The sequence below is a fragment of the Grampus griseus genome (genome assembly GCF_964374135.1).
Source record: "Grampus griseus genome assembly, chromosome: 6".
Taxonomy (NCBI): Eukaryota; Metazoa; Chordata; class Mammalia; order Artiodactyla; family Delphinidae; genus Grampus; species Grampus griseus.
In genome coordinates, this window is record NC_139000.1 from 30,642,934 (window position 1) to 30,660,508 (window position 17,575).

Sequence of the window (17,575 nt, forward strand, 5' to 3'; positions counted from 1 at the left end):
AGTCTCATACAGGGCCTGTTTCTGCTTGGAGAGAGAGGGAGAGAGAGAGGGAAGATTCTGCTTGATAAAGGTAGGGGTCTCTTTTCTTTCCTGCCTGGCCCCAGCCGATGTTGGAAGCCGTCTACCCACTGGCAGATTTATGACTCTGGTTCTGGCAATGGTTGGGTTCCTCCATCTGTATCTTTGCCACACCCACTCTGCCTCTATCCACCACTCTTTTCAGAGAGCAGCTGGGACATGTGGGACTCTCCATGTGTTCGGCCCTGGCTGTCCTGCCTATTACGGCCTTTCAAATTGTTGGCTAACAAGCATCCTATCACTCATAGCAAATGAGCATACCCTCTGGTGAGAAATGATCAAGGCCAAACTCTAGACCTGGCCATGAACAAACAGCAAGTGAATTCCATTGGTGCATCTCTCATCCCCCAGCTATGCTGGCTACAATCACAAGTGACATGACCTAAGACACTTAGATAACAGTAAATATACTTTTAGTGAGGATAACTTGATAAATTTGTCTTTCAAATATGGAAACCCAAATGGCAAATAAGCAAATAACCCTGGAATGTAATACATCAGTTTGGTGTGTTATCTTGCAGACTTCACTTCTTTACAATCTTTAAAGGAGATCTGATAAGTCATAAGTAAGTGATATAAATGTAAAATATTTAGGGGATAGTGTTCAGATTTCAAAATATAAAATCTGCAGAAAAAGTCACTGGAAGATGTATTATAATTTCATATTGTAAGGGGGACTCACTGCATGTTCTATGTGGCTGTCATCATAAAGGTGTCTAGAATTCCTGGAATATATGTTTTGGGTTCACACATATGCTAGTTGTAGCTCTGGTACTTGGCAATATCAGAGTCATTGCTCTGTTTCTTGAATGTGGGCTGTTGAGTTGAAATCTCAGCTCCCTCCCTTCTTGATGTGACTTTGGGCAGGTAACTGAACCTTTCTGAGCTTCTGCTTTTCTTTTGTTCATGACTTTGAACATGAGGGTAATAACTATATCAGAAAATTATTGAGAGTATTAGGAAATGTATGTCAAAACATCTATAGGTGCTCAAAGAATGTTTGTTGCTGTCACTTACTGGTCGGTCTAGGCAAGAATGTGTATTGAAATTGCTTGAAAAATTGTCCTGGATTAAGAAAACATAGCTCTGCTCTGCCCCTAACCAGATATTCGATCTTGGACCACTTGCTTGACCTCTCTGGGCCTAGTTTCTCATCTGTCAGTTTCTTATCTGTTGGACTAGGAGAACTTTAAGTTGCTTTTCCAGCTCCAACATCTTTGCCTTTATGATAGGAACTGACAAGAGAGGGTTGATTAAGGGAACTGAAATCATGTAATTGGGCTTTAATTTCTCTCCTGTTGGTTAAGCTCTCCAGGGTCAGTGTAGTTTCTTGCAATGCTTCTTCCTTCAGCCTTCATTCACTTTTAAAATCCCATGGGGCTTTGCCCTCACCGAGTAATCTTCCCTAAAAGCAAAGTGGACGCAGCCTGCTCCAGAGTCGTCACATTGCCTGATACCTCTGTTACCTGTGTGCCTAAGGACAGCAGAGGCTAGTAGCTCCTCCCTGGATTTCTGTGTGTCATGCTCTGAGGAAGAGGAGAGCGTTCTTTGCATACTTCTCAATATTAATGTCTAAGTAGCTTCAGAGATTTCAGTCCCAGGGATTTTTAGATGCTTCCAATATCCTCCTTGGGAAGATTCTTTACTCGTGAGCATTTCCAAGAAAGGCAGGCATGGTTTTTGCCGTAGATTTTGTTTAAAAGTGACCCAGGGGATTTTAAATGTCCAGACTATGCTGCCAGTCCTGGCTGCTGACGTCTAAATGCTCTGCTTTCATCTTTCCTGATGAGTGCCGGTGACAACCCAGATGTGCAGAGAGGTTCTGGTCCTCTGACCTGCTGAGCTGTGCTTGGTTCAAGAACTCTTGACTTCTGCTTTATCACAGCTAAGTGTAAATAGAGGAATTCAGCTCTAGACACTTCTGTGCCTTTCAAAGCTGAACGCTTCAATAGAATTAAGGCCACGTGGATGATGGCGTTTTGGAAATCATTCAGCAACTCACATAATAAATGTTTTGTGGATTGCAGTGTCATTACTGGTCTTAATCCAGGGGTGGCATCTACCTATTCAAAACGCTCTTAAGTTGACACTTGCTATATAATGCAACACCAAGGTGGGATGCTACATTTCCAAAGGAGGGTATTCTCTTGAGCCCTTTTTTTTTTTTTCCTTTCTGGACGGTGGATGCAAGAGAAATGGGAATTTAAAATGAGTTAGCTAAAATACTGCTCTTAGTAAAAACTAAAATGCATTGTGATCACCAAGTAAACTGACCATCACACAATTTTAGGCAAACAGTAGTCTTTTCAAGAAACAAATTCTTAAAGCTCCTAACACTATCATCTATTCACCAATCCTTAAAAGGGGCATCTCAAAGGTGGTAAGCAAGTCTCTCCGTGGGACGATGTTAAGGGAAAAAATAATCTGTAAGGGAATTTGGAGCACTCATCTGCCGCATGGATAGTAAATAGGAAATCCACAACAATTAATGAGGCTATCTATAACCCTTTCCCAGAAAAAAATGTCAATTGTAATGACTAAGTACATTTGCAACAAAGAAAATGTGTTCACGGTAAAAAAAAAAAAAAAAAGTCATGAGATAATGTACAAAAGGGAAAAAGATGTGAATGATGAAGTGTTAAAAAGGGGTTTCAACAGATGAGGCTGTTCAGTACAGGCGCCCACACTGTCTCCTTTGCTCTGGCAGCTGCGTCCCTCGCCAGCCAGGCAGCAGATGTGCATTTACCCGGGGCCCACTCTCTGATCCACGCTGTGCACTGAGCTTTTGTATTCACTGCAGAGCTTATGGCCCAGAAACCCCCAGGTGAAGAGTCGCAGTTTCCTCCAGATTGTGCCTTTCTATCAAATTATGCTTGTCTCTTCCTTTCCCAGCAAATTCTAGATGAGTCTTGTGTGTGTGCGCGTGCCCACTTGCACACAAACTGTGAGCTGTGTCAATTCTCTCAGGCTGGGTGTCAAACGTTCTGCTGCTTCAGTTCTAAATACTCCCATCACTTTGTTGTGAAGCCAAAAAAAGGTTTACTAGCTATTTTCTCATGCCTGGGGTGCTGGGGCTGAGATAAAATAAGGGTCAATCAGATTCTCCACCGGGTTAAATCCTCTTCTCCAAACAGGCTCTCTGCCTTTGACTCTGAGTCCGAGAGTTTATTCAGGGGGCCGGAGGCAGTTGTTAGCCAGGGTTTCCACATTGGTCAGAATGCACCCTGCGGTTTCTTGGACGTGTGGCCAACACTTTTGGCTAAATCATTCCGGACACAATAAATCCCCCAAGCTCTAACCTTTCCTAAGTCCCTGTACAGCTTTCTCCTGTGTGGCCTTGCCTCAACATGATGCTGATGCTTTCTGACAGCGAAGCACAAAAGGAGAAATAGGAAATGACAGGTCAAACCCACGGCAGTCTCTTCCCTCATGCCTTTCTTGTGTGTCCCTGCAAGCGGCGCCCATCCTTGGAGGCACACGGCAGTTTAGGGTGGTAGGTTTTTCTGTGGTTAATGTGCTAGAGCAGTGGTCCCCAACATTTCTGGCACCAGGGACCAGTTTTGTGGAAGCCAGTTTTTCCACGGATGAGGGGGGGAAGTTCAGGCGGTAATGTGAGCAATGGGGAGCGGCAGAGGAAGGTTCGCTGGCTTGCCCTCCGCTTACCTCCTGCTGTGCGGCCCGGTTCCTAACAGGCTGACAACCGATACCGGTCCGCGGCCTGGGGTTTGGGGACCCCTGTGCTAGAGAATACACAGAGCACCAAGGACGAGTCCAGGTTGAACTACCTTTTTTGAGAATTGCCATTAGTTTGTGTCACATAAGTCACCCCCGAGGAGTCTTGCTTTCTTTCTACTACAGGGAAAATAGGAAATGGGTTTAAGAAGGAGCATGCGTGCGCGTGCATGCATACACACACACACACACACACACACACACACACTCTCTGTCTCTCTGTCTCTCTGTCTCTCTGTCTCTTTCTCTCTCTCTCTCTCTCTCTCTGTCTCTCTCTCTCTCTCTCTCCCATTCTCTCTCTCTCTCTCCCATTCTCTCTCCCATTCTCTCTCCCATTCTCTCTCCCATTCTCTCTCCCATTCTGTGAAACGCCTGGCCAGGCACAGATTGAACTCCCGAAAGAAAGTCAGGAGAGCCTAGGGAGTTGGGAATCTGACATTTGGAGTCTTCCAATTAGAAGGTTCTTTTTTCATCTCTCAAGGAATATTAGAACCAGAAAGATCTTGGAGATCATTTAGCCCAGCCCCACCTTTTGCGGATGAGAAATCGAACCCACAGAGGGAACATGCCTTAGCAGAGGTCACACAATTACTGGGGGCAAAGCCACAACTGGGATTCCTCCCTTTCCTGACAGATCAGGCCTGAGACAGGATGACTGCAGTGTGAGGATAATGAAGGATGCACACTCAGGGGCAGGGGGTGTGCTGAGCTAGGCACTTGGGAGCCGTGTTCAAGTGGCCCAAAAAAGACTGCTTAGGATACCCCATATCTCTCCAGGAAGGGGCAGAAGTAAACATGGCTCCTTGCTCCCAGGAGACGTCCCTGAGCATCAGGGGAGTTCTGCTTCCTGTCCCGCCATTGCTCACTTATTTTCAGGTCTTGGGGGGAAGATCAAGCGCCACAGCAGGGTTTCAAGGTCACTCAGCTCTCTGCCATTAACCCATCAGCTGTAATCAGCGCTGGTTCCTAGCAATGCCCCTCATTCGGGAGGAACATAAAAATAGAACCAAATGGGTGGGTAACTGTCTGATTACATACAGAACTAACTGCGACCTTCAGCAAATCATTTAGTGTAGCTAAGTCTCAAGTTACAAGTAACGTAGCTAACAACTGGCCCCCTGAATGAACTCAGAGTCAAAAATGAAGGGAATTGGGGGCTTCCCTGGTGGCACAGTGGTTGGGAGTCCGCCTGCCGATGTGGGGGGGCACGGGTTCGTGCCCCGGTCCGGGAGGATCCTGCGTGCTGCAGAGTGGCTGGGCCCGTGAGCCGTGGCCACTGGGCCTGCGCGTCCGGAGCCTGTGCTCCGCAATGGGAGAGGCCACAACAGTGAGAGGCCCGCGTACCACAAAAAAAAAAAAAAAAAAAAAGAAGGGAATTGGACCACAAACTTTCTCTATGTTCTTTGGGATGTCTCTTTTCTATTTCACTGGGATGCTGTGAGGATAAAGTAGGCAAGGACTGCAGAATACAAGTAAATTAAAAGATGTTATTCTTGCCATCATCATTTATGGAATATTCCTCAGCACATATCTTGGAGGGCTGCCATCATTATTGGTCACATTTTTCACCCAGAGAAGCAAAGGAATGGAACGGCTGACTCAGGGTTCCATACTTGAAAACTAGAGTAGAACTGTAGGTCCTTAATACTCGGTTCACTATCCATTGGCCATATCCCCATGGCTTCCCATCAGAGCATTTGACCCCATGTCAGTTTGTGTCCTTTGGGGAAAAGGAACTGGTGGAAGATATGTGATCAAAATTTGTAGGCGGAAGAAGAGTTTTTGCTGAAACTCTTAGAATGAAAGATCTATCATTTTTACCCAAAGAGAAGAGAAAATTCATCATAAAGTTCTGTTTTGTTTTTTGGCCATGTGTGTTTTTGTTTATTAGAATTGCTAGTTTCAAGTCTTATTAAAGATTGGTTATTTCATAATTATGTCAGAAGAACTGGAATGTTTTAAAAATATATCTTTCAATTTGAAAATACTGCATTGATGTAGAATTTAAACATACGTATATATAACACAGAAGAAAAAAGACTGTACCATTAGCACTCAGAGATGACAGCTGTACATTTTTAGTTTCTTACTAGTCTTTTATGTGTAATTATAAATTTGGGATTATACTTGTAACACACATGCTGTCTTGTTAGGGTCTATTAAATATTCAGACCCACAGACAACCACATGCTTCATCTGGCACTGGTCCACTTGGGAGGAACAATAGCTTGCCAACAGGGCAGCATCACATGCTGCTCTTTAGCACATGCCCTTGCAGTGGTCCAGTACAGTTCAGCTGCAAGGAGACTGCAGACATATCAGAGGACACAGGAGCCACCAGCTTAAAAGACTCATCATGTCCCATAGGAGTCAATATATGGTATAGCAACTCCATAGACATAGCTTCCAAGTTCCCACACTGGACATGCCAAGTGTCCAGAGTCACTGTACTTGGAAGTCACAGCATGGCACCTTTTCAGGTAATTATAGTTCTCTGAGTCCAGATGCAATTCACCAATCAGGGGTTAATTTTGCCTAGTAACATAGCTGATACATATCTTTTTCTAAGGAAACAGAGCTAGAAAACTAAGGGAAGTTCAAATTCTCTTATAAAAGAGAAAAACTTTTATCTGCAATACTATATACAATTTTTTAGCCTTCATAAACATCATTTCACTAAATCACAAGCAGTTTCTTTGCTATTAGAGGTTTTTCAGAAACATGACTGCCCAAAATGTGTTTAGACAATCCTCTAGTGCTGTGTATTTAGCCAAGTTTTCCTTCCACTCTTAAAACTATCACTGACATGAACATCCCTATATACAAATCTTTGTATTTATATAAAACTCTGGTTATCTCCTTAACATAAATTCAGGGCATGGAATTAATGACTGGGTCTGAAGTTTATAAAACTCTCAGTACATCTCGACCAGCTGCTCTTCAGAAAGAAAATGTCGGTTTACATTTGAATTGTATGAAAGTATCTGCACCTTTAACAACACGGGTTAAACTTTAAAACATTTGCCAAACTTATATTGGAAAAATACTGTATTTAAAGTAATTTTTCTTTGATAATTGATGAGTTTAGAAATGTTTATATGCATACAGTCAATTTATTGTTGTTAATTGTCTATTTTTGTCCTTTCTCATTTTTATTTTGGGAAGCTCATCTTTTTAAGTATTAGAAATATTTACATTGGAGTCTCATGCTGCAAAACTGTTTTGCAGTCTTTATTTACTTTTTCTTTTGGTAGAAATGCTTATTTTCAGGTAGACAAATCTATCCATCCTTTTCTATCTGCCTGCAACAACATTCCTAATTGAGGATGCTTTTGTGGGTGTGTATGTAGACTTTCTAAGTGTTTGAAATCCATATTTTTCTCACCTCATAATGTGCATTGAAAAGCTTTCCACTTATTTTAAGGCTCTGGAACAGTTTAAATAGTTATTCTTTTTTATTATTAATTTATTTTTGTCTGGGTTTTTATATTTGCGTGGGGTCTTCGTTGCTGCACGCGGGCTTTCTCTAGCTGCGGCGAGCGGGGGCTACTCTTCATTGTGGTGCGTGGGCTTCTCATTGCGGTAGCTTCTCTTGCTGTGGAGCATGGGCTCTAGGCGCGTGGGCTTCAGTAGATGTGCCACAGGGCTCAGTAGTTGCGGGCTCTAGAGTGCAGGCTCAGTAGTTGTGGCAGACGGGCTTAGTTGCTCCGCGGCATGTAGGATCTTCCCGGACCAGGGTTCGAACCTGTGTCCCCTGCGTTGGCAGGTGGACTCTCAACCACTGCGCCACCAGGGAAGCCCAGCTATGGGTTTTCTATCCCTTGAAAGTTTGAAGGAATTTGTACTATAGTTATGTGTCCCCAGTACTATTTTGTGCAATAAATTTTAGACATGTTTAAAAATTTGTATTCATTTATTCAGCTTTTCTACATTTTTAAAGGCATTGTTAGTAAGTTATCTTTTCATAGAATATTATCAATTTTATTGAGAAGTAAGCATGTATTGGCATAGAATTGAATATACAATTTAAATAAAACTACAGTGTAGACTTTAAAGGTTTATATATTTTTGCTTATATATTCTTTCTTTTTTTTTAACTTTTGCCTTTCATATATTAGACTAACCAGGGGGTTGTACATTTTACTTATTAATCCTATTGTTTTCTGATTCCCTGATTTTTCATAATTTTTATTGATCTGTTTCCCTTTCTTTCCTTAAGTGTTTTTGTTTTTTTTTTTAAAGGGAAAAAACTCTATAATTACAAAAAGTAATTGCAAGAGAACCTAGGCAATGATGTTTCCTGGGACTGGGAAGAAGAGAGGAAAATATGTTAGTCAGTCAATGGATCACTCAAGGATTTATGTCTGAGTACATGAGAAAATGATATGTTTATGTCACAGGAAGAAACCAGGACCTGATTCCAGACTAATTCTAGGACTAGGTAGAGCTGCCATTAAACCATTACAGATAGAACCCAATGTGGCCTCCAGGTTTTTTCTGAGGAGTGAAGTGTGTCACCTTTTAAGGTACTTAGAAGGGTGTCTTTTATGCTTTCTCTTAGTCCTTGGGCTGGTGAGAAAGGAAAAGGGAAAGGTAAGAGGAACACAGAGATCAGCCGTCCTCTGGGAGAGGGCACATCCCCCATCACTCTAAAGAGGAGGTGATACCAGGGTTTCAGTGGAATCTCCTTCTCTGCAGGGAGAGGAAGTTGGTCTGTGATCCTGAAGACGGTAAAGATCGGTTTCCAGCCAGGTTCTTTGTTTCCCCGACTTCTAACCATTTAGTCCATGACAGACGCTGTGCTAAGTCATTTGTATGAAGCGTCTTATTTAGGTCTTGACAACTCTGTGAAATAGGCGGTCACGTTATTCCCATTTTGGGGGGAGGGAACAGTAGAGTGACTTGCCTGAAGTCATATAGACAGGATGTGAACTCTGGAAGGTCGGACTGCAAAGCATGTGTTTTTAACCACTGTGATAGATCATGTTTCATCACTGCTGACCGTAATTCCTATGGTGTAGCCTTATTATTTAAGGGGGAACTTGTCAAGTCTAGGATCAACGATCAAAATGAACTTAAAGTACTACGACTCATTATGTCCATATTATTTCCTCCTCACAATTCTATTCTACTTCTCATCTTAAAGCAAATAAAACATTTGCATAGAAAACAATACTCGAACTGAATGTCTGAGCAATCAGTACATTCCTCAGCGTGCCAGTCGGTATTTTTATTACTGCTCCAAGGAGAAGGGGAGTGGGAGAGGGCAGGGAGGGGAGGAGGGAGAGTTGGGGGGGAGGCAGCTTTGGCAGAGAAAGGGAGGAAATAATAACTGAAATTACGTCCCAAATAATCTGACGTTGTAGCATGTTCAGACACAGAAATGTTTATTTAAAAACACTCACGAAGTCATTTTTTTAAAATCAAATTAAGATGTCTAAATGCTAAATCATTTTACCAGACAATACGGATCTATGAGCTTTATGCTTTTGAAATAGTCTTCCAAGAGGCCTGTCTGCCACTTTTTTTTTTTTTTGCCTCTTGAGAGAGAAGAATGCAATCAATGAAGGTAAATTTGCAACTTAATTGAATGTGATGTAATGTGAGCAGAGCCAGAGCCGCCCAGAACAATTCACAGCAGACTTCAGGTCAAGGGGTTTCTTTCATCTCTGGCCTCTCTGGAAGTTCAGTCAGAAGAGCAAGAGATACAGGCCTGGGGGATTCTATTCCACTCTGATTGAGGCTTTGTATCAAGGCCAGCATTTACATTCAAGACCTCTTCTGAATACACACAACGCACAGCATATTTTTTCAGGAGTACAGTAGCTGTTCTTAACCTGGCAGCCACTCAGGCCTGTTCATTTAAAAAATATATACGTATGACATTCAGACATTCTTTTAAAAATATATATGCATATATATTTAAATTCAGGAACCAAAAAGCAAAAGCCACCTATAAAAGACAAGACCTGTCTTAATGAGATTTTATGCACAGCTCTACTCACTCTGTTTGGGCTGAAACAGGGCATGCCTGATAAGGCTGCTGGTGAACGCCCAGGAAGAGAGGAAAGAGGAGAAAAGGCAGACAGAAAATGTTGTTTAGGATCCAACAGTAGAGAAGGAAATCCTTTTCTGTACTTACAATAGCAGTTGGGGTGGCAGCCAGCACACAATAGAGCACCAGAGGGGTGATGAAACTTTCTTCCTCTGTCCCCGGGTAAGGCTTCATTAAGTCTCCGTCCTGACAGAAGAATCCTTGGATATGCACCTGAAAAGTGTCAGTGCATTCGAAGTAGTAGGCAAGCAGCACTGTCCCAGCCATGATGACAAGCTGAAAATACAGCATGGCCACACAGAGACATTAGCAGGGCTTCGGAGCAGCGCCCGCCCCTCAGAGCACACTCCCTCCATCACCCAGCAGCTCTCCTTGTATTGGTATTGGCAAGTGTGTGCGTGCCTGGCTCCCTGGGCTCCGGGCTCAGGGAGTGTGTGCTTACTTGTCTGCCTTGTAACATCTGTTACATAAACCTTCCAGAAAAGAATGAACAGCTCCCACCTGAGAAGCAGACCACAGCAAGGCTTGTAGAGAGACCCAGGTTCTGCTGCGCCCCTCTCAGGGGATGCATGGGACCAAGGCAATACTGCCATTCAGGACAGAGGTGGAAAGTCAAAGGATAGTGGCATATGAATTGGCAAGATGTAGGGTGAGATCTGTTCGTGGGCAATTTCATAAAATGTTAGAGATAGACTCACTTTTTTATAAAGTATTAGAGGCAGGTAAATGACGCACGAATGAACGAACAGGAAAGCTGAAGCCTAGAGGTTAAGGGAAATCTTCAGAACCTACATTACCGCTGTGGATGAAAACACTGTACAGGTATCCTATATCAGTCACAACTTTTATCCTTTTCCAAAAAGATGTTGCCTTTATTCCAAAATGCTTTCTACCAGTAAGTAAAGGACTTTACTGATGATCACATCTTATTATAGACATATATCCTTCATAAGGTTTGGACACAAAAAAGGGACACAATTATCCTTTCATTTGATTCAGAAATGTCCCAGATACTCACCGAGGTTTAGATGTAGCCTTTAATAGGTATGAGGAGTTGGGGGAGTATGGAAATGCCATTATTTTTCTCATTCCCATTAGGAAACACCGAATGGCAAGATGAGACGGTGATAAAGGTAGACAGAAAAGAGGTCTTTGAGGTTACGAAATTACAGAAAGTTAAGCTGGAAAAGATCTTGGAGATCCTCCCATCTAAAATCTTTATTTCATAGATGAGAAAACAGAGGCCCAGCAAGGAGAACCGACGACAGCTGGATTTTCCAACAAGGAAACCAAACATGTCCTTAGACTGACAATCAGCAAAGCAGGGAAACTAAAATGGGGAAAAATATTTTAAAATGTTGATTTGTTTAAAAGTATCAAAGTAATCATTTTGGGAGAAGAATCAGAACTTGGTAGGGCATCTTTGTACATCCTTTATGGCTTAAAAATTGTTTCTATTTGGAAGTACATAAGGGGCAGGGAGGGGGAAACCATAATCTTTTAGGTTTTAGTCTCAAGTTCTTATTCCAGCCCTGGAATGACTAATATAAGGTCACATAGCTAGTTAGTGTTAGACCCAGGACTAGAATCCCACATTTTCTGATCCCCAGGGGGCAAAACACCTGGGTCACAGCATCAAAATCGCATCATACACAAAAGTGTGGAGAGTTGTGGGGGGAGGCAAAGTAGCTCAACTCCAATGCAGAGAGGCACCATTTGGCGTCTTTATCCACGTTCATATCCATTTCTTTAGCCACCACACTGAAGCAGAGCCTTGAACTTTGACCACTCTCTCACACCTGCTTCTGGTACGTTGGCTCTGCAATTCCTCCTCTAGCAGAAGGCATCATTTTCTTTAAGGGTCATTTGGATTAAGAATCTTCCCTCAGGACTTCCTAGTGACACAGTGGTTAAGAATCCACCTGCCAATGCAGGGGACATGGGTTCAGTCCTTGGTCCAGGAAGATCCCACGTGCTGCGGAGCAACTAAGCCCGCAAGCCACAACTACCAAGCCCGCATGCTGCAACTACTGAAGCCAGCGCACCTAGAGCCCGTGCTCCGCAACAGGAGAAGCCACCACAATGAGAAGCCCGCGCACTGCAAAGAAGAGTAGCCCCCACTCGCCACAACCAGAGAAAGCCCGCGCACAGCGACGAAGATCCAGTGCGGCACCCGCCAACCAAAAAAAAAAAAAAATCTTCCCTCAACCTTCCATTTTCTCTAACTCTTTGGTTAGAAGCCTTTCCTCTTTGGTTCAGAAGCCTCGAGTATCTCCAGCGTTAACGTGTCTAAAGTACAAACGCCTAACCATCCTGTTATAAAGGTCTTTACCTTTTGGCTGTATCCATCACCACCTTTATCTCCAGGTAGGCTCCAAATCATACTTTGCAATCACTCTCTCTCACACATGACTTGTTTCTGGCTCTACAAGGATTTTGTTCCATTATCTGACATGTTCTACCCCTTCTCCCCCAGTGGACCTCCTGGCACAACTTCTGACCATCCAGTAATCTCTAGACATTCGCGTGTGTTTCTCTGTGCCTGAAGTTGTTTATTGGCACGTGTAAATTGCCAATGCTCATGCCCGCCATCTCTACTGTTTCAAGCGTTTTGTTTATTTCTTATCTCTTCAGCAACAGAGAAGAGACTTGGATAAGGATGTTTCCTATAGGAATGAGAGATAGGTGCTCCCAAGCTGCCCCACTGATTGGTGCTCTTGCTAGTAGCTAGTTTATAAAGTCAAGGCCATGACGTTTCTATTTCTTTTGTGCTGCACTAGTCAATTGAGTCGACCCGACAGGAGGGAACCTAGCCAGTTGACCTGGATGTTTTGGAGCTAACGCTAGGATTCCAACAGTTTGGGGGCTCTGCCTCTGGGGCTGTTTCTGTCTCCTGCACAGCCTTGATCTGATTTCTCTGTATCTCATCCATGTGGCAGGAAACATATTTCTCTCTCTCAGCTTCATCAGCCCTTAGGAGAAATAAGCTTGGAGAACAGGCAGGATCGATGGGGGCTTTTTGGATAAAACAAAAACAAAAATGGCATCTAGCTTCCTCTATTGAGGAAGAATATTATATTTTACAAGGGACATTTGTGCTACCACTTCCATTTAAAAGAGAAAAAGGTGAAAATGAAGTAAATGAAAGCAAAATAGTGTGTGTGTGTGTATATATATGTATATGTATGATCTCTCTATACACGATCTATATGTATATATATTATATATGTATATATATTATATATATGTATATATGTGTATATATACGTAAGACGACTCAGAAAAATGAAGAATAGAAACTTTTAAAACAGAATTGTCTTAACATCAAATACATCATAATCAACAGTAACAATAAAAAAGCCAAGGTCAATATATCTAAATTTGCTATACATAGAAAAAATCTTGAAGAGCTGCTTGGCCAGTTTAACTATGGAAACAGCATTCAGAGAGAACTGAATGAATGAATGAATCAAGTGCAGGGCATAAAGAACAGAGAACCTTGGAGACGCAGGGTGGTAGAGGTAGATGGGAACTTCCACAGCCTACGGGACAGAACTGACCCATCAGCATGAGTCACCTTGGCCTTGGTTCCTCCCCTGAGCAGCCAGAAACCCCTTCCTGTCACTTTAAAGCCATCCTCAAGCTCCCTGGAGAGTCCTCAATAAAATACCAGTTAGAGATGCACAGAAGCAAATATAGAACAATTTGGATCTTGATTTCTAGGTTTCTTTTCTATTGAACATTCTCTTGCGACCATATATTAAAAAGAAGCTCATGCATTTACTGCAGGAACAGAAACAGTACGTTGATTCTGCTTCCACAAGCAGAGAGCTCTGCCTTGCAGCACTGATGACACACAATTAGCCGTCGGTGTCCTCCCTTCCTCTGCCCTGTCCTGGGCCATGATTCATCACTGTCTACGTTTGTGTCACTCGTGCCAGCTGGCACACTTGCCGTCTCCGCTGCCTTCTCCAGCCCCATTTAGGGAGGCATGGAGGGAGGCCATAATGTTGGTGTCACATGAGCAGATGGTGAGGCTGTGCTGGACCCAAGTGCTGGTGGAAGGGTTGACGGTATTAGTGTGAAAAAAGCAATTATGGATGTGCGGAGATAATGAGGTAGAAGGAGCTCATGTACCAGGGATTTTCCTCAGCTGTTGCTTTCTAAGAATGACAACCCGATATATGAAAATACATTAAATCCTGATCATTCCACAAAGATTCAGAAGGCAGAAGCCAGCAATATCTGAAATCCAGCCCCTCAGAGTTGAGAATACTGTGTTTCTACCCAGGTTCTCTGCTGATTGGAGAAAAATGAATGTCACAGAGGGATAAGTGGGGAGGTCACAAAGCTGAGAGAAGAGGCTGAGATGACAAGTACGTTTTTCTTTGGTCGGTAGTCTGAAGCAATTGTGGACCACTAATTTATATGACAGGATACAAGCTGGGAGAGCAGGGGATAGATAAATGGTGCTATGACTCATGTGAGTATGTATGTGTGTCCAGGGATGTAGGGGCAGACACATGACGTGGAAATGAGAGGACTGGTATCTGGTCTGGAGTGTAAAGGGCATAGTTTGAACTGGGGACTCCTGGAGCTAGGTGACCAACCATCTCAGTTTGCCCAGGACCAAGGGGTTTCCTGGGGCATGGGACTTTTCAGTGCTAAAATGGAGGTAGTCTTGAACAAACTGGGGTGCTAGGTCACTCTACCTGAGACAACGTTTCCCTCCCCAAAGAGCTTTCTTATTCTGGTCTGGCCAGGAGCTATCAAGACCAATGTCAATTAATCAGTCAACCAACAACTGTTTCTGAAAACCGCCTCTGTGTTCAGTTCCGAACTAAGTGCTGTGAAGGCGAGGAATTCTCAGACATGCTCTCTAACCTCAAGCAATTTGAGATCAAGCTAAGTGGGGAGTGCTCGCCAATACAGGAAACAGACAGTGATCTGTAGGAGGGCGTCAGCTGATCCCAAGCTGGGTTTCATACATGGCTGCATGGGTTTGGTGAGGGATGGGTATTGGCAGAAGGAGAACAAGGGAAGGGGCTCCTGCGTGGAGAAGGAGTGAGGGCAAGGGGATGGAGAGGGCAGCGTGGTGTGTGTTCAGGATATTGGTTTTGACTAAGCCTCAAGGACATATGTTCAATTCCATAGCAAGATGGGATAAAGGAAACTCAGCAGAAGGAACGCTGCATCCGAGAGCTGAGGTGATAAGGTTTGTCATGGTTGTGATGAGAAGCAAAGTCTTAGGACTCCAGGGGATAGTACACGTTAAAGATTTGCATGTTGTTCAGTATTGAGGAAGCATGTTAGGCACAAGGGTCAGTAGCTGCACGAAAGGGCTGGGCTGGGCAACCCTCAAGTGGCACTGATGGAAGTGGGAAACAAGGTAGTAAGTTAGAGGGGAAACACCTGAGAAAACTGACAGTGGAAACACCTGAGACCTCACTGGGAGCCCTTAGAAGTAAGGATAACACTTTGAGAGGGGCTGAAAGTTCTCCAAAAACAACATGGGCAAGATCCAAGGAGAAGAGGAAGGAGTAGGAGATGGAGGGGGACGTGATGGTGACGGTAACGGTGATGACCTATATTATGCATGTGTCCTAGGAACTTTTGTAAGCGCTTGACATAAACTAACTCTTCTTCTGCCCAGCCACCTTCTATGTGGTACATATATTATTTCCATTTTATAGAAGAGGAAACAGGCGCAGAGAGATTACATGAATTGCATTAAGGTCACACAACTTGGGTGAACCTAGGATGATTACTGTAATTATGATGTATTTCTCCACACAAACTTGGGCAGCCTGGGAAAAAGCAGCTTACAAATACGTCAGCGTAATATTAAGGGCTAAACTATGTGCTACAGACTTGAGTACTTTATTCAAATGTCTCCTAGTATCAATTTCATCTGTATGAAGGTTAATAATAATTCATAAATATGCACTGAGGCATGTTTATGTATTCTCATTTTGTTCCAAAAAGACGTTATACCAACTTCCACCAAATAAAGTAAGCAAGCATCCAAGAGCAGTTGGAACAGAAGAAGAAATAAATATGGAGGCAGGAGTTACATCCCTGAGTATAAGTTGTCTAATAGTCAACACAAAAAGGAAATACTGGTCATTTTCACATTTCACAGTAGCTATATGATAAAAACCAACCAGCGGTTGAAGAGTAGAATCTTTCTGATATAGTGACTGGATAGGAATTCATCCTGAGTTCTCATAAGGGACATGATAAACAATGACAATACTGAGTATGTTGGTGCCGTTCTTTATATGGGACCTCATATCAACTCAACATAGGCCAATGACATCACATCAAAGCTAAATGCACAAAAACAATAGTGTGAGATAGAAGGGAGGAGGTCAGCATTATGATTCGGTCTAGGTTGAACTTGAGAGATACAGCACAATGAAAGGTTAAGGCTGCTAGGCTGGAAACCTGCTCTGCTGCTTTTACTAGGTGTGTGACTTAAATTCCCGTGCCTCTGTTTCTTTGTTAGTAAAGTGGGGCTGATAATGCTACAGCACCTACCTCTTCAGCTCATCATGAGGATTAAATGAGGATTGTGTGGTATTTAGAACAGTATCTGACTCATAATAGTAAGCATGTTCTAAAAGAATGGGTAGACTATACATTCTTCACTCCTTCCTAATTATAGTTTCTCTCAGGTTAGGTTTTTAAAAACTACCGGGTAGCAGTGAATTAGATACTGCCTTTTAATAAGTTTCCTGCTAGTGAAATACAGACCTGCATCTTGTTTTAAACATGGATTTCATTGTTTAATAATACTACAATGTTATTATTAGAGTAGACTAGCGGAAGGAACCTTTGCTCAGGCTACCCTCTGTAGGACAAATCTTTTAACCTTTCCTCATCCCGGTTTCCTCTGTGAAAAAAGATTGAGTTACTTTTCAGGGTTGTAATGAGAATTGAGGCTATTACACATAAATATCAATGACACTATTTTGGCACATAGTAGATGCTTAATAAATGACATCCTTAGTTATTATTAGCTTCATTTAGTGTTACTGTGTCTTATATATGTCCCTTATTGTGGTTTTCCAAACTGCAGGTCTCAAACCATTAGTTGATTGTGAAACAAATGTATACAAGGTAGGGTTCAACTAGAATTTTTTTTTTTTCACGGTACGCGGGCCTCCCACTGTTGTGGTCTCTCCCGCCGCGGAGCACAGGCTCCGGACGCGCAGGCCCAGCGGCCACGGCTCGCGGGCCCAGCCGCTCCGCGGCACGCGGGATCCTCCCAGACCGGGGCACAAACCCACGTCCCCCGCATCGGCAGGCGGACTCCCAACAACTGCGCCACCAGGGAAGCCCTCAACTAGAATTTTTTAGTGAAAAAGAATGGAATAGAATTGAATATAGTAGAGTTTTATACATAGTAAGGACAAGTGTTTTCTTCTCAATTTTATTGAAGTACAGTTGATTTGCAATGTTGTGTTAATGTCTGCTGTACAGTAAAGTGACTCAGTTATACATATATACATATTCTTTTTCATATTCTTTTCCATTTTGGTTTATCACAGGATATTGAATATAGTTCCCTGTGCTATACAGTAGGACCTTGTTGTTTATTCATCCTGTATATACTAGTTTGCATCTGCTAATCCCAAACTCCCAATCCTAAAGACAAGTGTTTTTATGTGAAACTTTTGTTGAGTATGTAACATATAGGCAGAGGGA

At 42.9% G+C, this 17,575-nt stretch overlaps 1 protein-coding gene across 1 annotated transcript in view; it reads right to left on the minus strand.

Moving 5' to 3' along the window:
- The window catches only part of PLPPR1 (phospholipid phosphatase related 1), a gene marked incomplete at both ends in the record, with an annotated part of 117,734 nt that overhangs the window by 35,287 nt on the left and 64,872 nt on the right, over positions 1-17,575 (minus strand). The window contains one exon of the mRNA XM_082657434.1: positions 9,953-10,141. Coding sequence (XP_082513560.1) covers positions 9,953-10,141 — 189 coding nt within the window. The remainder of the gene's footprint in view (positions 1-9,952; positions 10,142-17,575) is intronic.